Source organism: Momordica charantia, assembly GCF_013281855.1.
Source record: "Momordica charantia cultivar OHB3-1 chromosome 1 unlocalized genomic scaffold, Mcharantia_2.0 BLBB01000001.1, whole genome shotgun sequence".
Taxonomy (NCBI): Eukaryota; Viridiplantae; Streptophyta; class Magnoliopsida; order Cucurbitales; family Cucurbitaceae; genus Momordica; species Momordica charantia.
The window spans coordinates 17,364,325-17,387,942 of record NW_028275157.1 but is presented as its reverse complement, the minus strand read 5'-3'; the positions used below and the strand labels follow the sequence as shown (position 1 = coordinate 17,387,942).

At 36.1% G+C, this 23,618-nt stretch overlaps 4 protein-coding genes and 1 pseudogene across 5 annotated transcripts; 1 reads left to right on the top strand and 4 right to left on the bottom strand.

Annotated features, from left to right (window-relative positions):
• Positions 1–20: 20 nt before the first annotated feature.
• Positions 21–3,423, top strand: LOC111005371 (Tetratricopeptide repeat (TPR)-like superfamily protein). Its single transcript, XM_022276845.2, has 4 exons — positions 21–709; positions 1,333–1,479; positions 1,989–2,069; positions 2,629–3,423. Exons 1-4 carry the CDS (start codon positions 23–25, stop codon positions 2,812–2,814), a joined length of 1,101 nt encoding a protein of 366 aa, XP_022132537.2. The 5' UTR covers positions 21–22; the 3' UTR covers positions 2,815–3,423.
• Positions 3,424–4,775: 1,352 nt separating this feature from the next.
• LOC111005370 (tRNA(His) guanylyltransferase 1) lies at positions 4,776–12,938 on the bottom strand. 2 transcript variants are annotated; one of them, XM_022276843.2, is made up of 14 exons: positions 12,692–12,938; positions 12,381–12,587; positions 11,585–11,716; positions 11,430–11,474; positions 10,219–10,388; positions 9,986–10,071; positions 9,157–9,264; positions 8,169–8,425; positions 7,348–7,479; positions 7,224–7,268; positions 6,222–6,391; positions 5,956–6,041; positions 5,291–5,398; positions 4,776–5,016 (listed from the first exon to the last, which is right to left on the bottom strand). In XM_022276843.2, exons 2-14 carry the CDS (start codon positions 12,482–12,484, stop codon positions 4,888–4,890), a joined length of 1,572 nt encoding a protein of 523 aa, XP_022132535.1. In that variant the 5' UTR covers positions 12,485–12,587; positions 12,692–12,938; the 3' UTR covers positions 4,776–4,887. The 2 variants fall into 2 exon arrangements, with proteins under 2 accessions (XP_022132535.1, XP_022132536.1); XM_022276844.2 differs by having other exon boundaries at positions 12,381–12,536.
• A 1,236-nt stretch (positions 12,939–14,174) lies between these two features.
• LOC111005372 (glucan endo-1,3-beta-glucosidase 5-like) lies at positions 14,175–15,698 on the bottom strand. The gene is made up of 2 exons (XM_022276847.2): positions 14,409–15,698; positions 14,175–14,332 (listed from the first exon to the last, which is right to left on the bottom strand). The coding sequence occupies exons 1-2, from the start codon at positions 15,629–15,631 to the stop codon at positions 14,284–14,286; spliced, it is 1,272 nt and encodes a 423-aa protein (XP_022132539.1). The 5' UTR covers positions 15,632–15,698; the 3' UTR covers positions 14,175–14,283.
• A 1,778-nt stretch (positions 15,699–17,476) lies between these two features.
• LOC111005499 (glucan endo-1,3-beta-glucosidase 8 pseudogene) lies at positions 17,477–19,329 on the bottom strand (annotated as a pseudogene).
• Positions 19,330–21,355: 2,026 nt separating this feature from the next.
• On the bottom strand, positions 21,356–23,264 carry LOC111005798 (glucan endo-1,3-beta-glucosidase 8). The gene has a single exon (XM_022277433.2). It carries the CDS (start codon positions 23,161–23,163, stop codon positions 21,616–21,618), a length of 1,548 nt encoding a protein of 515 aa, XP_022133125.2. The 5' UTR covers positions 23,164–23,264; the 3' UTR covers positions 21,356–21,615.
• Positions 23,265–23,618: the final 354 nt, after the last annotated feature.

Here is a 23,618-nt window from a genome sequence, read left to right as displayed (position 1 = left end):
AAAATCTCCATAATTTAAGCATATGATTAAATCCTTCCTTGGGTTCCACGGGTCTGCAGAAATGGGTTCAACTTCAACTTCTGCATTCTTGGTCTGTTCTCAAATTATACTTCCCGGACCCAAAGTCTCCAGCTACAATGTCCGGAAATCGCCCAACTCTCGGTTCATCGGTCTTCGGAAGAATTACAACGCAGTTGCGAAATTTTTCCATTTCCCCACTCTCAATCCTCCCGTCTCCAAGCTCTCCGAGTCCGATTCATGCCGTTCTTCCCCATCCCAGAGAAATTTGTCCAAATATTTCCTTGAGAAGTTCGTGGCTTTACTTATTGGGTCATTTATCTTCATGGGTTGTTTCAATGTTAGATATGCCATGGCATTGCCTGCTCAGAGAAGCAGCAAAAGCCCAACATTGGATGAGAAAACTGATACTCTAAGTGAGGATAGTGAAGAGGAGATGAGAGAGAGGATTTTGGAGCATGAGCCAAGAAATATTGACACTCTGAAAGCTGTTTTGTATGGGAAGATGAGGAGTGGAAAGACAAAGGAGGCCATTAAGTACGTTCAGAGGCTGATTGATCTTGAGCCAGAGGAAGTCGAATGGAGGCTTTTGATGGCTCTTTGTTATGAGACAATGGGGCAGCTGGACACAGCAAAAAGATTGTTCATGGAAATTTTGGAGAAGAAACCTCTTTTGGTTAGAGCTTTGCATGTAAGATTCTAGATTGATCGTGTGAGAGGATAGCGGATTTCTGTCACTAGATTAGCAGTTTTCATATTTAATTATTTGGGAGCTGGAAATTTTACTGTAATTGATTAAAATATGATGTTATCAGTAGATTAGCAAGTCTGATGTTTGCCTTGGAGATTTTATTGGCCAATTCGTTTACTGAACTGACTGAGGATGGGGAAGAACAAGTCCGAGTCCGAGATGGATTCTTATTATTGAACTTGAAAGTAGAAATTAGACATAAGTTTTTGAGCAAGAACTGCTAGAAAATGACTTCTGTGAAAATAGTTAATAATTTTTTGCCCTTAGTTATATTCAACTTAAAATACATCAAGGTCACCAAAATTTCTGAATACATTGTAATAGTGAAGGCCAGTTGATATTCTTCAGTCTCATATATAACATTCAGACTAGAACTGATATAAGATATTGCCTTATAATGTTTTTTAGCCCTCATGGGAAGATATTAATTGATATGTTGATAAGAAATAAAAACTTCAATATCCTGATTTCATATGTGAGAATCGTGCCTTCTAGCTTTCTACCTGTAGAACTAAGTTATGTCAATGCATAATTTGAGTTCTTCCAATTTGCACTTTCTTCAGGGTCTGGCATTAGTGATGCATAAGAACAAGGAAGGTCAATCTGTCTTTGATATGCTCAATAAGGCTCTGGATATTGCTCGTGACGAGAAAAAAGTAACTGAGCAGAGGAGCATTGGAATACTAATTGCTCAAATGCATGTTGTGAAGGTTACTTGTAATTCATTGTGCTTTCTCAAAAAAATTTTGACTGATAACCAGAATGCTTGCTACTTAGTTTTCTATGTTCTATGAATTTTGAGCCAACTTCTTTTTGGTCGAGTTCATGTTTTTCTTTTCTCTCTATGTTCTATGAATCTTGCTACTTATATCTTTCTTTTCTCATTCAACCTGTGGGGTTCTCCTGCTTCTTAAACTGAATACATCTACTTAAAAGGGTGCAATGTTTGGATGTCTGGTATTAAAAACTTATCCAACCGACTATGGTGATCAAGATTGGTTGCTTTGAATTATGGCCAGAGAGATATGGTTTTTGTAGAAATGTGGAGATGGCAATGGTGATTTAGATATGGTTTGTTAAATAGCCACTAGATAGAGTTCACTCTCCATCTCTATCTCCTTCCCAATATATATAATCGTAGAGTTTTTTTTGTACTAAAGTTATCGTCTTGATTCTTGCACAATGGATTCTTGTCCAACAAGGTAGCTATGTCTTTCAGGGGGAACTGGAAGAGGGCTTGAAGAAGTTTCAAGATCTTGTTGATGAGAACCCACGAGATTTTCGGCCTTATCTTTGCCAGGTTCTAACATATTTTACAGACTATCGATCTCATTTATTATAATTTTGGATTAATCCTTCTCCACTCTACTTGTTTAATGCCCAAGCTTGCTAGGCTACTTATTTGATCACATAAATATGGAGGAAACTCTACTTTTACTTCGTTAATAACTGATATATCCTTTGTCAACAATTAGTAAGTATATTTTGAGGCTAATGGCATTCATTTCAACCAATTGAACAATCTACAGATTCTACACCAAGGATATGGTTGTTTGTACTTGGCACATTGATTATGTATGGTATGGGTTCAAGTCAATAAAATAATTTAAACAGAGAATTGATGAGTGGGAACAATAAGAGGAAAAGAAAAGTAGGTATGGGATGAGGTTCTGACCCTTATCTACGATTTAGCCAAGCATCAGCACATCGAATTTTCAGAAAAATGTAATTGCTAGCTTATTGAAGAGGACAATTGTCTTTGAATAGAGTTCCTGAATGTTGAACTGTGAAGAGACATGTTTGGGGGAGAGGACGAAATACTGAGATGAAGAATATATAACCAACTGCGTTTCTTGCAGGGAATCATATACAGTCTGCTAGACAAAAAAAGAGAAGCTGCAGAGCAGTTTGAGATGTATCGGGCTGTTGTGCCTGATGAATTTCCTCAGAAGGAATTTATCGACGATATCGTGTTGTCAGCTACAACTGCATCACGGGAACAGTTCGAGAAGGAGTTTGCTGCTGAATTTTCATACAAGAAGTGAAGCAAAGAAGAAAAGGACTCTGATTATTAGTTTCAGGAGTGTTCTGAATGCGACCACACGAACACCAATGCTTCTGATCCTATTATAACTCTGAAGTGTGCTTGGGCTCATGTCAGGCGCACACTTCAATGGTCTTTGTGTAAAACTTGTTGAGGGTGTTCATCCATGTAGAATCACATTGTAAGGGAATTGGCTGTTTTATGATAACAAACAAAGAAAACAGAGTGCAGTGGAGCGGTTACTTTGAGTCTCCTTAACTCATAATGTATCAGCAATATCAGAATGGAGACAGACTTGAAATGGAGACGATACAGGGCTGTTGATGACAATGAACAAAGAAGATAGAGCTCGGTGGAGGTATTGTTGCTTGAATATAGTAATAGGCTAATAGTGATTTAATTTGAATTTTATGTAATTCAGAAATATCAGAGTAAACAGACCTGATTGTATGCTTTATTCTTTCTCTCTCTGTTTTTCTTTCCTCAAAGTTATGGATATACTGAGTCTGGGAGTTGCATGTTCAATTGATGGAACCTAACACCAGCTTTCTTGGAACGGTCTATTATTTGTCTGCAATGAGTTCTTGCCAATGTCATGTTCCTTACTTGATACTATTTGTTCGTTAACGAGATGTATTCGGCTCATAGGCTAGATTTATCCAACTCAGGATTAAGAAGTCAAGCTTGTGTTTAATATGTAGGTTTTCTTATTTTAGATTGTAGGTCTGTTGATCTCATGGGTCACCTAAACTCACGTTTATGAAACTTACTTTTTATACTATAAACTAACTTTTACAAAACTATGATTCCAAAAACTAAGTATAAAACTCTTATAGCCAATTTTCTGTGCCATTATAAGGTACATAAACTCAAACTTTCTAATCTTAGGTTTAACGGCGACTCAAATCTCTCACTGCATAACAAGAGGTAATCCATTCCTTCTCGGAAGCCGACATAAGTGAAGTTAGGAGAAGATAGTTGGGATGAGGTTGTATGGACAAAGTTACCCGTTGTTGATCCAAAAGGTAGACCAACTCAACGCGGATCTGGGAATGGGGGATGCACTTGGCTAAACCCACTGACATCAAATATGGTCATCAGATTAGGACTACACTTCCCAAGACTTCTCTATAAGAGGTGGAATCCTACCTTTTCAAAGATATACGAATGATTAAAGAGAATGTCCATATCACTCCTTAAAGAGAATGTCCATATCACTCATTGTGATTTAACGAACCTAAGTGTAAGAATATATGTTCAATTAACAATGTTTTAAAATTCAGTTTAGTTTGCTAAAGCAAGCATAGCTCAGTAGTAATTGGCATAAACCTCCAACCATGAGATTGTGAGTTCAATCCTCTATCTCCTGTTGTACTAAATAAAAAATAAAAAATCAGTTTAATTTAACTATTTATTTATTTCATAACCTTTCTTAAAATACCTTTTCAATATCTAAGTCAAATTTTAAAATCTAAGACCAGAACACTACCAAATGAGACATGTATTAGATTGTACAATCTCACACCTGTAGATAGAGAGGAGTTTTTCGATGTTTTTTTAGTATGGCAACACACTCTTGAAAGAGCCAATTCTGGACAAGTAAACAAGACGTGAACTTGGTTCGTCTCATATCTGCTTTTTCTTTTTTTCCTTTTTTTTTTTTGTATCAAAGTCGAGATTTTCGACGCAAGAGACTAGACGAGCCGGACCAATATCACTCTTGTATAATTCTTTCATGACATTTTTGTTCACAAATGAGGGACGTGGTCACGGTGTTTATATATGCTAAGTATCATGTAGTTCAACGGTTCTGCACCTTTCCATCCTCCATTGGCTTTATTTTTGTGCTTCCGTGGAGTGAATTCAAAGAAATTAGTTGATGTTCAGCTACATATTGTCTAACTTTCTAGTATCTTAAGTGGCATCAGTAAAGCCTATTGCAGATTCATCTTATCAGGCCAATAAAACCAGAAACTTCACCAGTATTTTAAAACATAAGAAACGAACCGAAATTTCTATACAATCTCTAGAGAGAGAGAGAGAGGATATTAATTAAATAAGCAATGCATCTCAGTCAAGTATCCAATATCCATGGATGATCTTCCCAGAAATTTGGCTCAATTATATTAGAATGCACAACAACAATTTTTCTCTTAGAAATTCCCAAAACATCTGCATTTTCATTCACCGCTGCACCGTCTTCCTGCTCAAAAAAAAAAAAAAAATCACCTTGATTGGAATCATATAAAAATGACTGATCATATGAGATCATTATAAAGAACTCTCAAGTTTTAGAACATGACTGACCAGGGACCCTAAAGTATTATATTCATAAATATATGACAATACATAAACTAGGTCCAGAGAGAATGTGAAGATTTTTTTAGCTACCATTATGTAGCAAATATGTATACTAGATGTGGAATAAACAAAGAAGATAATTATTAAGGAGAAAAAAATTGAAAAAAAAAAACTACCTTGTCCCAGAAACCAGAAGAGCCTTGGCGAAACATGAGTGGTAACTCATTATAAGAAATATTGAATTGTAAGTTAAGCAAGCGATCCTTCTCCTGTGCTTGAGTACCCTATAAGATAAAATTTAAAAGACAGATTGAGTGATGTCAAAAGCTCTTGAGAAAGCTGACAAATGCCCATCAGCTAACGAGGGGAATCCTATGAATTGTGAATTATGATTATAGCGAGCTAAATGAAGAATCCTATGAATTATGATAAGCAAGTTACTCTAGAACCCTTGGGCCTTGGTGAAAGAAACAGTTTTGTTTGAATGATACCCGTCCTTTTCATGTTTTGAGTCATTGTATTAATGAGCAAATTAGTCGACCGGCTCAAAATGGTCATAAATTTCTTCTATTCTTCATGTTCAACATATTTAGGTGTACCAAATGATTAGTATATGGGGCACTTGCATACTCCATATTTTCTGTTAACTAAGTCAGGTGTTGCATCATAAGAAGCATTAAAAATCCATATCAATATTGCATTATGATCAGAGTTCGAGAAATTAATAATTGAGAATAAATAAGTTAGTATCACATAATCACATGATATTCCAAATGGGCACTATAGTTTCCACTGGACATTAGTAGCCAAAAAGAGAAAATAGTAAGAACCAAATTAGCACCTTGAGATAGGCTTGAGCTTCACTTTTACTTTTTCCAGACTTAACAAGCTCCCAGAAACACGTATTATACTGATTATTTATGTGACCTGTGAATTCAAAGGGACAACCAGCATATTGGCATCCAGTTAATTGGAAACTTTATGGAGATAAATTGAATTTACATATAGCACTGAGAATTAGAAAATAACGTATGATAAATATTCTTGCAAGGTAAAGAACTCCCTGAAAAGTCAGGATTAGGTTGATATTGATAAGATAGTACTCACAATCAACTTGCCTCCATGCTAGATAGTCCAGAAGGATCTCACGTGACGGATAGCAAACAGCACGTCCATCAAAAGAAGGAGGGTACTTCAACTCTTTATGTGGGAAGAATTCTCTCCATTTCATTACATAAAGGGAAGAGAATAATGATACAATAATGGACACTATTTCACTGCAAGGATGGTTGTTCAAGTGATCCATTAATAAATGACACACCATTTCACTAAAATGTTTCTCATATAACTCGTATAAATGCAAGAAAACTCAGAACAGAAAGAATAAGAAGCATAAAATTAAACCAAAATCAATATGTTATAAAAAACCGAGACCTCTCTATCCTAAACTCTCTACTTCTATCATTAAAAACTCTGGTTTAGTTCTAACCAAAACAAGGACATAGTATCATAGGACAAAAAGGAGGAAAACTACGAGTTCAAAACTGTAAACAGAGACTGAGAGAGTGAAAAAAACGGCAATAGATAGAGAGAGCACAAGTTATGCATTGAAACTATATATATATTTTTTTTAGAATTTAGAATCTAGACATGTGGTCACATTCCCATAATGTCAAACCAACATCATCTTCCACGGTTACGGTAGAGTCTCTCAAAAATGGACAGAGATCACGGTAAAGAAACTTACTAGATACCAATATAAAAAGAATTCTTCCCATATAAAGAGTTGGGATTTTTTCTACCAAAAACATATCCCACAATTTTCAATTAGGACAATACACTGTCATAAATTTTATCACATTTTTTGTTAGATACACTTCCTATGTTTGAGGAAATCATTTAACTTTAACAAATAAACAACGAGATGAATGGTCATCATCCTGATAAAACCAATATGGAACCATTCTCATACAGTAATGATAACCTGTCATGAATAGATAAGGTAAAAATATTTCTTATAGTCTGCCATCTGAAACTTCAAATTTTTACCGACTGGATAAAAGTGCAGCATAAAAAGGTAGAAGAAATGTAATAGAAAACAGGACAAACCTAGCTCTGCGTCCATAAATTTGTGAATCCTTCTTCAAGACAAAGCTGCAAATTATAAACCTATAACATGACTACAAATGTGGAAAATGAAATTTTGAAATAAAAATCGAAATAGAAAAAATACCTGTACTCATCACTAACACCATAGGAGAAGACCAAGTCAGGAAGTTCTTCCATTACAGCCACTGCACATGAATTCATAAGGTTCAAAGCTCGCTCATCATTTGGCTTTTCAAACTCATGAACTTCGGAAAATCTACCAAAACCATATAGCCAAGCCACTTAAGTATCATATTTAAATTTCCAATAAACAAGCCATTAAAAAATGTATCATATACCCAATACTACGTGTTCTCATTTATCATTATTCATAAAGTGGAAAACAATTACCATCCGCTATTATTAACACTTTTTATGTTAAAGCTTAGAACACCTTAACAAAGTATGACCCCAACAATTAAGAAATTAACCGTGTATTCTTCCAAATTGTTTCTCAATTACCTGAAGATTGGAATCTACCAAGCCTAAGACGATGAGTTATAAGGTTACAAGTCATATAAAAGTGAATGAACCCATTCATTAAACTACGATGGGACATTAAATATGTTCTTGTAACTAGGATAAAGCATCATTGAGAAATGTTAGCTGCAAGCTAAAATATTTTATCTACAAAAGCATAAATATAATTTAAGTTTATGCAAGCTCCAAGATGAATTCCAAAAAGATCACACTATATAATTTGATGTTAATACAAATATGTAGTACGAAAACAATCCTCTTCACAAAATATCCTAGTTTGTTGAGAGGTCAGGTTGTAGAGGTAATTCAATTAGAAGAATGAATCCACTAGGATCATATAGGTTTCAACTTCAACTGCAGATAAACCGCAAAGAGTGTGTATTTCAAAGGGGAAAAGAGGAACCTTGGAGGATCTGATGAACTTACCTGTGAAAATGACAGCCATCTATTCTTATAACAATCCATGTAGATGGCATTAGTTTGTTCTCAACTTGGAAGGACCTAACATAATCTGGATTTATTTTGTCAATGTCATTTGTGAAAGCACCAAGCTCCTTTAAGAGAATGGGATGTTCATTCCAAAATCTTCGTCCAGTAATATTTGGTGAATGAATTACTGTTGCCTTTTTCCGTAATCTCTTAACAGGATTGCCATCTTCATCGTACTTCACTATCTCTTCAACCTAAATAAAGTAGAATTTCTTCTTAGAAAGACCGGTTAGGAGAACCCTGTAACATGACAATGAGAAGAAAATAATTCTCTTCGCAGAATCACAGCCCACCAAGCAACTCTCTAGCTAAAAATAACTTGGAAAATTATGTTCAATTTTCAAATAAAAATTTTAAAATGACATTGCATGTTAAAAATAAAAAATAAAAAGACAGTGTAGAATGAACTTGCAATTCTATAAAGTATGTGTCCAAATTGTTCAAGCTATTGCATAACATTAGATATATTAGAGGTTTATGTTATTAAATATATTTTATTGCTTCTTATCCTACATTTTTTTTCCTGAATATCTGTTATTGCCAAAGATAATGCCGGCACAATCCTTATTTCACTCATTTTATGATCCCACTTCTAGTAACGCAGTACACACCATGAGGGTGGTAACAGATTCTTTGGGAAAAATACTGAAACACATATGCCCAGTGATTTTCTCAATGACCATTTATGATCCTAGTTCTAGACGTATTATGAGGGTGCAAACAGATTCTCGAAAAGAAAAAAAAAAGAAGAAGAAGAAGAAATACAAGTGCATATTCAGTAATCTTCTCAATTCCTTTCATACAACTAACGAAATAGTTTGATGTTGTTTGTCTAGAACTTCAATCTCCAATAAAGCAAAATCTATAGGCAAGTAAAATAAAAATCAATTTAATAATCAATCAACATTTTCTTCTAGAGCAGAACCTTTGTCTTGAAAATGCAGGATCCTTGACGAAACATTACATTAAGATTTGCATAGTTGATATTGAACTTTTGAAAAAGCAGCTCATGCTTCTCTTTCTTCTCTGTAACCTGCAAAATTTGCAAATAAACAGTAAGTCTGGGTAAGTCGAATCTTTCAGGAAGGAAATAAATCTTGGCATACTTGACTCGGAAACAATTCAGATAACTGTGCACAAAATGCCGGAGAGACATCAAACTAGAAGGGAGACGAAGAGGGTGCTCAATATTGAATCTAGAACCAATCCATAACATTTAGAAATACAGGACATAAAGCTTCTAAATGTATAGGTAAATGGTCCAAAGTAATTTACTCAGCCAAACATCTGAGAAACCAAAAATTTGTCAATAAGGGAAAGTACAATCTATTCCTGTCGATCAAATATTTGAAGCAATTATTCACTTAATTCAAAGTCACATTCTGATTTCCAATGAAATGAAGGAATATCTCTACCAAAGTAAAGTCCATTTATCCTAGCTCTACTACTCTATATTTTCCATTAACTTCTACTTTGAACTCGTCATCCTTAACTTTGTCTTGCTGTGATTGGTTCCTTTCAAGTCAAAAACCATTCTTGTAAGAATAATTAAAAGCCAACAGTTCCTTCGAAGTTCCATGCAAGGTTTTTTAGGAGAGAGAAATGGGGAGGGGGAGAAACGAACCATTCTTGTTTTAATGCTTATACGAGAGAGAGAGAGAGTGGGGGTGGGGGAGGGACAATTTTTCATACTAGAAAACCAAACATTAAAAAATGAACAAATGCACACAAATACAAGAACTACAATTTAGCACCTTTAGAAAATCATAAGCTTCCTTGTCTGTCTTCCCACATTCAACCAGCTTCCAAAAGCATGTATTGTCCAAGTTATTAGTATGACCTAAAAAAATGTGAATTTGCAAGGTTTAAATATGCACATTTTACTTGCCAACCCAAACAAAGAGGAATCCATTTGAAGATCTTACAATAGGTCCTGCATCTTTAAGAAGGAATATTGTGTGTTTCACACCAAAATGCAACCACTTACAGAATTGTTGTCTCCATGCAAGATATGCTTGAAGAACTACCGTAGTAGCACAACATACTACATGTGCACGAAATGATGGTGGGTATCTCAAGTTCTTCTGAGGAAAGAATTCTTGCCATTTTGTTATATATACAGAGGTGAAGGAAGATACAATGAGCGAATATAATTTGCTGCATGAGGCCAATTTATAAGGATATCAACATAAATTTTGACAAAATAAGAAAATTAATAAATGAAAAGGAATATAGTTATTATAAGGAACCGAAATTATTTTGGTAAATGATAAGAAACATTTTTTTTTCAATTTAGAAAAATAAAACAATTTTCTTACCAAAATTTAGAATATGGAACGGAAACTCATATTTCCAAGCTTTGATTTGAGAAAGCAATGACAGCTCATAAATTAAAACTGATACCAGTGTGAAATAACAAGTAAATAAATATCATCCAATAATAGCTACGTTCTTTTCCTTGGTAGCAAAGAACAATGTCTTTATGATGCTTTGTGGTCATGGGATGAAAATGAATGCAAAATTATTGTGGATTATTGTGGTTTAGGGTTTAGGGTATTTTTTGGGGTCCAAAGACATAAAGGAATCAACTTATTTTTGTAGGATAAGAAGCTCATTAGGAAGAAAGATTAAAGATTGTAAGACGTCATGCAGCTTCTTGTTATGTTATTTAGAAATTATTTTTCATTGCAATCGGTTCTTGTTGGGGGACTTTTTTGTAAGAAATTTTAGGGTTGTTCTTTGATAAGATGCTCAATTATAATACTCTTGGAAGGAGTGACTACCAAATTGTTTCTCTTGATAACTCTTTTACCAATGGTCTTAATACCCCGAGAGAAAGAATCTCAATGCTATATATTTATTACCATATAACATTCTATCATTCAACTCCTCATAAGAAAAATCTTCATTGTCCCAGATTCCTAGAGCTTAATTAGAAACAAATCTAATTCTCAAATCTTAGAACAATCAAAAGTATGGGATCAGACCCAAAAAAGAAAGTAAAGGATAAAAAAAACACCCATTATAATTGCATGCAAAAATCAATCCTCGTGCACGAATCCACGATGCCCAACAATGGAGGATAACAGGATTTTTCTTTACATCACATGTACGTTGAGTTCAAAATGAAGGTTGTAAAAGAAAAAAAAAAGGAAAAATCAAAAATCAAAACAGAAGACCATAAATCAGTGGAGAAACCTGGCACGCCTTTGATAGAACTTGGTTGTCCTCTTAAAGATAAAACTGTTACACATGAATACATCAATGATTGGTATAATGTCAAAAGAAACAATAAATTTTCTGATAAATAGCTAAAAGAGTGGAGATGACATAATAAATGACTAACGGATCACCTGTACTCATCATTAAACCCATATGCAAATACTACATCTGAAAACATTTCCATTATGGCCATTGCACAATGATTCATCAGCTTCACAGCATTTTCGTCATTTGGCTTCACAAACCCATGAACTTCAGAGAACCTGGGAATGAAGGGAAAACGATTATGAGCAATATTGCAATAGACAATAAACATAAAGGCACTAATCATTTATATATGCATAGGAATCCATTAACTTAAGGTTATGGCAGTCTCTTGGGATGTTTACAGGACAGTTTATCCCCTACTGCTAATCAAAGCTAAATTCTAATCGATATGTTCCTTTTTCATTCATTTTTTTCTTGAAAATATATGCCATTAAAGTAATTTTATCAGATGCCAACATGTTAATGCCCAATCATATATTTCATCATCTGTAATCCCGTATACCTATCTTCTATTCTATTTTAAAATATATTATGTTTTTCTGCATTATGATTTATGTGCCTTACTTCACTAGATGTAATTTATGTGCCTCTCACCCGAGGCAATCAAGAAGCTTATCATCTTACGGTGAAGTTGTCAACCCTTTCAAGGATAAGGTTGATGCAGACACAAAGAAAATGCTATCATGAACGACTTAGGTGACTAAGAGAAGCCTCAAAAGCTGACATGAGTATTAGCTCAACTGGTCAAAGGATTACTTACCTCCACATGAATCTCTCACCCAACTAAAACCATACAAATTCAATGCTCTCATACTTCAATCACTAGTATAATATCTTAAATGTTTAATTATGCAATATAAAGTTACTAGGTGAGAAAACCTTCGAAAATCAAGACCATAAACTCGAACGACGATCAGATTGGGCAGCATCACCTCATCATCAACTTCGAACAGCTTTACGTACTCATATTTACTATTTGCCATTTGAACACCACCAAAACCAGAGCTTGAGCACAGAATGAATACTTTGTTTTTTCTGAACCAAACAATCAAAAAGTTGTTGGCAGACAGGTTCCAACAAAACTAGCTGAGTAAAAAGAAGAAGCAGAAGAAATGAGGGAACTAGACTTCTGAAAACTTCAACACATTAAATTTTCAGAGACAATCAGTGAAAGAGAGTGAGAATCAAACCAATATCCACGACAACCACGCTCCGTAGATTTGAGGAGGTAGTAAATTTAGGTTTCCCGCAGATTCAAACGTGCACGAAGTTATCTTCATACATATTCACCGACAGAGGATCACCGTGAAAACAGAAGATAATTTATTGTGGGAATGGAGGTTCTGAGAAGGAAACAAATGATTGTGAACCAACTACAGATTTGAATGAAAGAACGAAGGGATAATAGAATTGCGCGGTACTTATGGATGATTTCCAATTGAGCGCCAAAGGGAAATTCGACAACTACGGGGACAAATCCATTGGATTCGGTTCGATTTTCTTAATCAATCGAACCGAACGGTTCTTTCGATTCGGAAAGTCGAAAGACGAGCCAAAGGAAAATGGTTTAACTCCCTTAATGAATCATGTTTTTGCCGCAATTAAATATCTCACATTTAATAATGAAAAATATAAAAAAAAAGTATTTTAATAAAAAGTCAAAAATATTTTAATAAAATGATAAGTTGTCAAATATTTAATGCTTGGTGATAGTGGAAAATGGAACTCCCGAGTATTTTCCACGAGCCAAAATATCTCTTGACGCCCTTCTCTCGTGTGGCCACATGGTGGTGGTGACGGTTGTGGTCGTGACCGTGGCTATGGAAACGATGCAGCACGAATGAGCGACTTAGAGGCAACTAGAAAAAGCTATAGAAATTCAATACTTTTATTTTATTTCATTTATTTATTGGAGATGAACGAGGTAAATTTATGCTTAATTAATTTGAGGGATACCCAAGTTGCTTTCATACTTTGGGTAATCACAAGTATAATATATATATCTAAAAATAATAAATAATATATATTACACACACTATAAGACTATAGAGAAAAAAACTTTATCTCATTTGACTACTTATTTTATCTTTTAATTCATTTGTTATGCCAACATGAACTCAACAGTAGCAACTGTATATAAGATTGAAAGAAATCATAAGTTTGAATTATCTATTCTCACCCATTATACTAAAAAAAATCATTTATTATAGTTCTCTAAATTTTTATTTTTTATTTTTATTTTTCATTTTTTATTTTGCACCGTATCTTTTTATCGTTTTTATTCCATTTTTATTTTCAAACAACCAATATATAAGAAATAACTAATTCGTGCCAAAATGAGTATAGCTCAGCGTAATGTGTAAATATATCCAATTAATAGATTGTGAGTCCGAAATTTCATTCCCACATGTTGTACTAAAAAAAATAAAAATCAATTCATAAACGTAATTATAGATTTCATCTTTTTTTTTTCTTTCAATTTTCCAATAGGTCAACCTCTACATTTTGATTAGTAATTTAGCGTATTAGTCAGAAAATTATCCATAAATACGACGATAATGTGTATAAATAAATAAACAAGATTGTTGACACTAGAATGCAAGTAGGCTCGACAGCACGAGCCCAACCAGCGCTGCCGCTACAGCGATCCTCAACCTCTCGCTAGCACTCTTGCTCGTGTCGCTCGGGCTCGCGCCGGGGCTCCCGCTTGGGCCCGCACTGGCGTCGCCCTCGCTCTTAATCATTATCGGAAACAAGCAGTCCCCAACCGTTGTATTCGTCGTCACAATCTCCGCTGCACCTCCGAAACCACACGCCTCCGGGTTCTGGCTCTGCATTTGATAATACATATTAAAAACATACGAAACGTTCCCTCGCGCATCCAATTTGTTGCATGAACACCCATACCCCAAGCTCGTGCAATCCGAATGCTCGCACGCCCACGACACATCTTTTTGTATATCTCCACCCAAATCAGTCACATTATCTGCAACAACGCACCACTTACGCTCCATATACTCCACCCCCTTCGCCGCCACCGGCATCTTCTCCACACCCTCTCCGGAAAAGTCCATCGCGAACTTGGGGGTCCCGTCATATCGGAAAATCCCCCAATGCCGCTCAAAATTCCCCGGGTCAACACTTTTGACGTCCTCGTCCAGAAAACTAAATAGGTAAATTTCGTATTTCTCATTCGGTCTCATTGGTGTCCCTTTGTTGGACGCCACTCTCTTGAACAGCCCGTTGTAGAATCTCTTCGCCAACGTCACGTTCGCGTATATATTCCCGTCCGTTGGCCACCCGACTTCTCCGATGATGATTTTCATGTCGTTTACGCCCATGTCCTTCAGCGACCACGTCAGCGTGTCGTAATGTGCGTCCAAGACGTTGTAGTAAATGGTGCCCTTGTCGTCGACGACGCTGTCTTTGACCTTGCCGTCGTTGTCAAGGAAGGCGTAATTGAACGGAAAGCCGGGATTTTGATAGAGATTGATGAAAGGGTAGATGTTGACCATGAAAGGCGATTTGTGTTCGTCGAGAAATTTAACTATTTGCTTCATGGAATCGTAAATGTCGGCGCGGAACTTGCCGTCGGAAGGTAGGTTGGAGAAGGATTGGTAAACGTCGCCGTTTAGCGGTGTAGTGACTTTGACTTTGTCGCCATGGCCAGCCGCATCCAAGGCTTTCTGCACGTTTTGCATGGCCGGGAATGTGATGTTGACGTAATCTCCTTTGTAAGCCGCCAAGAATGGCTCGTTTCCGACGGCGATGTATTTGATATCAACACCCCCTTCATGCAAGTAAGCAGAAATATTTTGTTTAACCCAATCTTTGACGTAGTCGTAGTTAGTTGCAAATTTCTGAAGGCGATAATTAGGGACGCCGACGATGGTCTCGATGCCGGTGCCAGACAAGGCTGATAGATGAGCCACCGAGTCCAAATCGAAGAGCTTCACTTTCTTTATTCCGTTATCCTTCAGCATTTTGACCACCACGCTTGCCTCCAATGGGTGCGATGCAATTGTTCCCCAGTTCACGCCGATTTCGCCTTCTGCGCCGACGCAGGCGAGCAGCGTTGCGGCGGCGATCACGGCGGCCCACATGGCGGGGAGGAACATGGCTCCAACCATGGTGAGATGTGTGTGTAAGGCAATTGAGGTTTACGTTTTAGATCAATGCAGCTGCGGGGCTCAATAGATGGAAGCATGGTTTATATAGGCTCTGTGCTGAATCGAGTTGGTTAATTAGTGGATGGTTGAGAGAGAATTAGTTATGTGTTTAGTTTTGATGGATTCAGATTTCTGGTCGGAGTTGAAGGTTCAAGAAATTTGGTCGGTTCCTCTTTGTTTCGGGGAAGAAGTTGAACTTAATTGGTTGGAGCGTAGAATGAGATATATTTGTCTGTTCTTTACGGAAGAAAACAAATCAAATTACCATGAAATTAAACAGGTAAGTCATATATCTAAATCAAAAGTGGTTGGTTCAAATTCTCATTCGCACACACCTTATACTTAAAAAAATCTTAAAAGAAAAGTATTTGTCATATGTTATTATAGTCATTTTTAGAAAACAGTAATATTTATGTGCCCGATTCCGAAGTATCTGCTACTAATCATGATTATGTTTTTTTATAGAGATAAATGAATAAAAGGGGAGAGAAGAGATATTTTTTATTGTTCTTTTTTAAATCAATAGCTATCAAATTTTGAAGGGTAGTTAATGAAAAGTTTTTAGGAAGACGAGTAATAGAAAGTTGATGCCTAAATATTATATTGTTGAAATTGCCTAGTATAATTTTATCCATGTGTGCGTGACTCTCCCCAATAGTGGTCAGTAAAAGGTAGATATTTTGATCGAAATTATTGTTTTCTTAGTACAATAATTTGGGAATATAGGAGATTGAACCTTCGACCTAGAGGGGAAAAGAACATCTTAGTTATTGTCGAGCTATGTTCATATTGATAAAATATTGTTCTACTAATATATAGTTAAAGCTATACAAATTCAATTATATTTTTTAACGCATTTTTTTGTTACAATAATTAAATTTTTTGTTCCTACAAGAAAAATGTTTATAAATGATTTGATTGGAAATTGGAAATTATAATTTATTTACTCCGTTACAATTGACGATGACTTTTTTTTTTTTAATAAAAGGCTTATTCAACTCATTACAAAATAAAAAGTAAAAAAAAGTTGTAGTAGATACTTACATTTATTTGAATGCAATATTTTAGTTATAATTGGAAAGAAGTCCGTAACAAATGGCTTAAGAGAAAAATAATTTTTCAATTTTAGAAAATTAAAATACAAAAGGGAGCCATATAAACAAATTTTAGTAAAAATAAAATAAAATAAATCTACACTCTATAGTTTTAAATATTTTTAAAATAGAGATATTTATTTAGATATAAAATATTTAAGAAAAACAATTAAAGAAAGTGAATGAAAAAAAAAAGGTGCAATGGGGAGAAAATCTCTCCTCTCGTAGCCCCTTTACATAAATAGTTTACAATTGGGCAAATATTCGATTTTGAAAAAAATAAAAACTAAAAAGTTAAAATGCAAGATTTTATTATTATTATTATTATTATACGCTTTTTTTTTTTATCTTGGATTGTTTTGTTCTTCTAAAAGTTTAAAACCAAGTTGCAATAAAACAAATATTAAAACAATTTTTATAGTTGCAACGATTCTCAAAAATAGAAAATCATGTTATGTATATATATATATTCTATAAAAAGAAAACATAAAATTATTTAATAATAATTGTTTATAATTTATACAATATTTGTATCGAATTATAAATTAATTATTTAAGTATACAGATCAAACTTATTTTTGTAAATTTGATTAGTATAGTATAAAAGTTTATCCATGTGTAGACTTTTATAAAATACTCGAATAATAAAGAATTCTTCTCAATTAGAAAGAAATATACACTATATACATAGAGAGGGAAAAAAATAAAAAATATCAAATAATTTATAATCTTGTAGATAACTCTCAAAAAGAAAAATAGAAAAGAAGACGTTTATTACAACTTTTATAAAACTAAAAATATATCAAATTTTTTTTATTAATGATCCACCGAAAGAATCCGGGTAAGTATTATTCCTTCAAAATTGTCCTAAACCAAATCTGAAATGCGACACAAAAATAAATAAATTAAACAAAAAAGTGCAAATCGTGTCCCCACAGACATGCAAATAGGGTGAAGATAAGCCCAACCACCGCGGACGCCGCCCCGATCCTCAACCTTTCTCCAGCGCTGTCGCTCGGGCTTCCGCCAGCCTTTCTACTCGGGCTCGGGCTCTCACTCGCAGCCCTCATAATCTGTATCTGAAACAAGCAGTCCCCTACTGTTGCATTCTTGGTCACAATCTTGGCCGCCCCTCCAAAATCGCACGCCTCCGGATTCTGATTCTGCGTCTGATAATACATGTTGAAAACATACGAAACATTCCCTCGCGCACCCAAGTTGTTGCAGGAGCACCCATAACCCATGCTCGTGCAATCCGAATTCTGGCACGCCCACGACACATCTTTTTGTATATTACTCGCTCCCAAATCAGTCACATTATCCGCAATAACACACCACTGATCCTTCATATACCGAACCCCTTTCGCCGCCACCGGCATCTTCTCCACCCCCTGCAAGGAAAGGTCCATCGCGAACTTGGGGGTCCCGTCGTACCGGAAAATCCCCCAATGGCGCTCGAAATTCCCCGGGTCAACGCTCTTGTTGTTCTCGTCCAAAAGGCCAAACATATACACCTCATAATCCTCATTCGGCCTCATTGGAGTCCCTTTGTTGGACGCCATTCTCTTTAACAGCCCGCTGTAGAATCTCTTCGCTACCGTCGTGTTCGCATATATGTTCCCGTCCGTCGGCCACCCCACTTCTCCGATGATGATTTTCATGTCGGTTACGCCCACGTCCTTGAGCGACCACGTCAGCGTGTCGTAATGTGCGTCCAACATGTTGTAGTAAATGGTGCCCTTGTCGTTGACGAAGCTGTTCTTGTCGAGCTTGCCGTCGTTGTCGAAGAAGGCGTAATTGAATGGAAAGCCAGGGTTTTGATAGAGGTTGATGAAAGGGTAGATGTTGACCATGAATGGAGATTTGTGTTGGTCGAGGAATTGGACTATTTGCTTCACGGGCTCGTAAATGTTGCTTCGGAACCTGCCGTCGGAAGGGAGGTTAGTTGGGGTTTCGTAAATGTCGCCGTTCAATGGCGTTGTGACTTTGATTTTGTCGCTATGTCCGGCAGCTTCCAGAGCCTTTTGTACATTTTGCATGGCCGGGAATGTGGTATTGACGTACTTCCCTTGGTAATTCCCCAAGAATGGTTCGTTTCCTACGGCGATGTATATTATATCAACACCCCCTTCACCCATGTAAGTGGAAATATTTTGCTTAACCCAATCTTTGACAAGGTTGTAATCGGTTGCAAATGTCTCAAGGAGCTCATTACGGATGCCGACGATGGTCTTAATTCCGGTACCAGCCAAGACAGATAGATTAGCCGCGGAATCCAAATCGAAAAGCTTCACTCTTTTTATTCCATTATCCTTCAGCAACTGCACCACGATGCTCCCGTCCAATGGGTTCGTCGCTACCGTTCCCCAGTTCACTCCGAGTGTGCCTTCCGCAGAAACGCCGGCTGCCACCGCTGCCACGGCGATCGCGACGGCCCACACGGCATGGAAGAACATGCCTCCGGCCATGAGCTGGTTACATTTTAAATCGGTTGGTTAATTAATATAAAAATTGTAAAGAGAGCCTCTTTTAGGTACGGTATTGGATTACAATTTATTAATCAGTGATTATATGTGTGTGTATATATATAGGCCCAGCTATGGATTTAGGTTGAGAGATTCAGATTTCCTACTGGAATTAAGCTGCAAAGGGTCAAGCAAACTCAATTCCCCCTTTGTTTTAGGGGAAAACCAAGAACATGAACTTGGTTGTTGTTTAACCAAAAATAAAAATAATAAAAAATTAGCCATCTCTCTTTCTCTTTAGCCATGCATATGCAAAAGAGAACTTGTATTTCGGAGCTTTTCTATTTCTATATTTGTCCTATTCGTCCAATTACCACGCTAACCATTTTTGGAAAGCAAAGTATTGAACTACTCTTTGATTCTTTCCTTTTAACTTTTTTTGTGCTTTGAAGTGAAATTTCTCAAAAATCAATTATAGCTTATGCATTATTATGGTAAATTAAGTCATATATATATATATATATATATATATATATAAATAAATGAGGAGTAAATAATACATGATCTCCTACTACTTGTACCATCTTTTCTTAGTATAATTTTATATCATCTTAAATATGAATAAACCACCCCTGAATCCAAAAGCTTAAGCTAACCAATTATGATATATTTAATTATTAATATTAGATATCTCTAACAATACATTATATATATCTTGATGGATGAAGATGTAATTTACTTAAAAGACTTGTCAACCAATTGTACATTTCAATAAATTAAGATAAGAGAAACGAGAGAGATTTGTCGATGATACTAAGGCTGGTTGCCAATTGGGCGCCAGAAGGGCCATTTGCCAACTAACGTCCCACTCACTAGTTGTAATGATCGAAATGACGAGGAATTAGAATGAATATTATTTCTTTTTTATATTGTTTATTATAAATTTTCTAGAATTTGAATTAGAAATTTTTTGATGTTGTTTACTAAAATTGTCTAGATAGTCGAAATAGGAATCAAACATATTACAATATTACTAGTATACCTCTTTCTTATTTATAGCTAATTGCAAATATATTATTGTGATCATCTTTTTCTAATTTAATTAATAATAAAATTTTATTTTATTTTATTACTATTTAAATATTTTTTATTATAACAGTTTTATTTAATATTAACAAATAATAAATAATTAAAATAAAATAAAACAACATCAAACAATACAATCTCTTTATTAGAACAACCATCATTTAAAATAAAAATATTATTAAACTTTATTGTTATAATATTTAATAATAATGAATTTCATTTAAAAAAAATGTATTACTATTAATTAACAATAACAAAAGTAAAATTAACTAATTAAAAATTAAATAAAAATTTATAATATTGTATAATAAATCACAATCAACTAATAAAATGTTTTATTATCAGAATAAAATATTATTAGTATAAATAAAAAATAATAAAAATATAAAACAATTAATTTAAAAGTAATGGTGTCACTAATAGATAAGAGAGAAAAAGTAAAAATTATAAAGGTGGAGGATTACGTGATAAGGAATAATGAAAATGAGATTTATGAGGTTGGAGAGATCAATGAGATTTTACATCATTTTGAGCATAGTGATTACAAAGTTCGAGGTGAGTCGTCTCATGAATTGTTTTTATTCTTACTATTTAGTAAACAATATCAAATATAATGAAATGAAAATTTTGATTCTCATTCATTGATTTTTCAAACTAAGAATACCTAAAAGTGTAAATAAGTTTAATTCGATTAGATTGATTTGTATTGCCAACTTGAGCATATATAACTCAACAAATTAAGAATTAAGATATCTATCTCTTCCGACCAATGGCGCCCACTAACTCAACAAATTAAGAATTAAGATATCTATCTCTTCCTCTTCTACCCGGAAATTAAGACATGCTTCTCTTCTTTTACTAAAAAAAAGCTTCTCGGATCAAAAACTTATTTACTAGATTTTGAGAAATAATTTATTCCGGCTCCAAAAAAATCTTTTGAGAAATAATTTCTTTGAATTATCGATCAACATGTAGTGGAACATCGTTTCAAGTACGAAAATTATGAATTTGGTCTCTAATTTCAATTTCCTTCAACTCGAACTTTCATCAATAGAATTGTTTGTTGCATACTGAAAAGAAATTTATTCCTCTTTCAATAGAACTGTGAAGTTAAAGCTACAAAAATTTTGTCTTTCCTGACAAATACCAAAAAGAAAAAAGAAAGAAAAAAAAAATCAAGAGGCAAATACCTCCTTCAAAATTGTCCTAAACCAAATCTCAACTGATCTGAAACACGAAAACAAAACAAAACACATGCAAAAAATAAATAAATAAGTGTAAACCCCCATTATTGTTCACACTAAAATGCAAACAGGCTGAACACCACAAGCCCGACCAGCGCCACCGCCGCCCTCATCCTCAAGCTCTCCCCGGCGCTCTTGCCGGAGCCGCCCGGGCTCCCGCTTGGGCTCCCGCCCGGGCTGGAACTTGCGGTGGTGCTGCCGCTGGACCCCGTAATCTGTATCGGAAACAAGCAGTCCCCTACGGTTGCATTCTTGGTCACAATCTTGGCCGCCCCTCCGAAGCCGCACGCCGCCGGATTCTGATCCTGCATCTGATAATACATATTGAAAACATACGAAACATTCCCTCGCACGCCCAAGTTGTTGCACGAGCACCCGTACCCCAAGCTGGTGCATTCCGAATGCTCGCACGCCCACGACACATCTTTTTGTATGCTCGCACCCAATTCAGTCACATTATCCGCAATCACACACCACTGATTCTTCATATACTCCACCCCCTTCGCCCCCACCGGCATCTTATCCGCCCCGTTCCCGGAAAAGTCCATCGCGAACTTGGGGGTCCCGTCGTATCGGAAAATCCCCCAATGGCGCTCGAAATTCCCCGGGTCAATGCTCTTGATGTTCTCGTCCAAAAGGCTGAACATATACACCTCGTAATTCTCCTTCGGCCTCATTGGAGTCCCTTTGTTGGACGCCATTCTCTTGAACAGCCCGTTGTAGAATCTTTTCGCCAACGTCACGTTCGCAAATATGTTCCCGTCCGTCGGCCACCCCACTTCTCCGATGATGATTTTCATGTCGTTAACGCCCATTTCCTTCAGCGAATACGTCAGCGTGTCGTAATGCGCGTCCAAGACGTTGTAGTAAATGGTGCCCTTGTCGTCGATGACGCTGTCTTTGACCTTTCCGTCGTTGTCGAAGAAGGCATAATTGAATGGAAAGCCGGGGTTTTGATAGAGGTTGATGAAAGGGTAGATGTTGATCATGAATGGGGATTTGTTTTTGTCGAGGAATTGGACTATTTGCTTCATGGGGTCGTAGATGTCGGTTCGGAACCTGCCGTCGGAAGGGAGGTTGGAAAAGGATTGGTAAACGTCGCCGTTTAAGGGTGTTGTGACTTTGATTTTGTCGCTATGGCCGGCGGCTTCCAGAGCTTTCTGTACGTTCTGCATGGCCGGGAATGTGGTGTTGGTGTACATTCCTTTGTAAGCACCCAAGAATGGTTCGTTTCCGACGGCGATGTATATGATATCAACGCCGCCGTCACCCATGTAAGCAGAAATATTTTGCTTAACCCAATCTTTGACAAGGTTGTAGTCGGTTGCAAATGTCTGAAGGAGATAATTCGGGACGCCGACGATGGTCTTAATTCCGGTACCGGCCAAGGCAGATAGATTAGCCACGGAATCCAAATCGAAAAGCTTCACTCTTTTTATTCCATTATCCTTCAACATCTTCACCACGGTGTTCGCGTCCAATGGGTGCGACGCTTGCGTTCCCCAGTTCACTCCGAGTGTGCCTCCCGCAGAAACGCCAGCGGCCACCGCGGCGACGGTGATCACGGCGGCCCACGCGGCGGGGACAAACATGCCTCCGGCCATAGGCAAGTTTTATTATGGTATAAGTTTTGTGGGTGTAGAAGAGAGAGAGAGAGATCAGAGAAGTATTGGGTTGGGGTGTGATGAATTAGTTGATGAATTGGTGATTGTATATATAGGCGTAAGGTGTGAAATAAATGTGGATGGGATTGAGATTTTTGCAGTGGAAATGTTGAAAGGGTCATTCAACAGCTCAGTGTTCCCTTTGTTTTAGGGGAAAAGAAGAACTCGAACTTCGTTCTTGTTTAACTAAGTTTAGTCATCTCTCTCTCTCAGCATTCAAAAGAACTTGTCTTTTGGAGCTTCTTCTATATCTATATTTGTCTAGCTCAGCTCTTGCAATGCCAAGTTTAGTGATTTTTTGGAAATATTCTTTGTGCACACGTGGGTGTGGGGTGTTTTGTTTCTTGTTTTTTATTTTTTTTAGTTGTGAGGATGTATTCAAATCTTTAATTTGG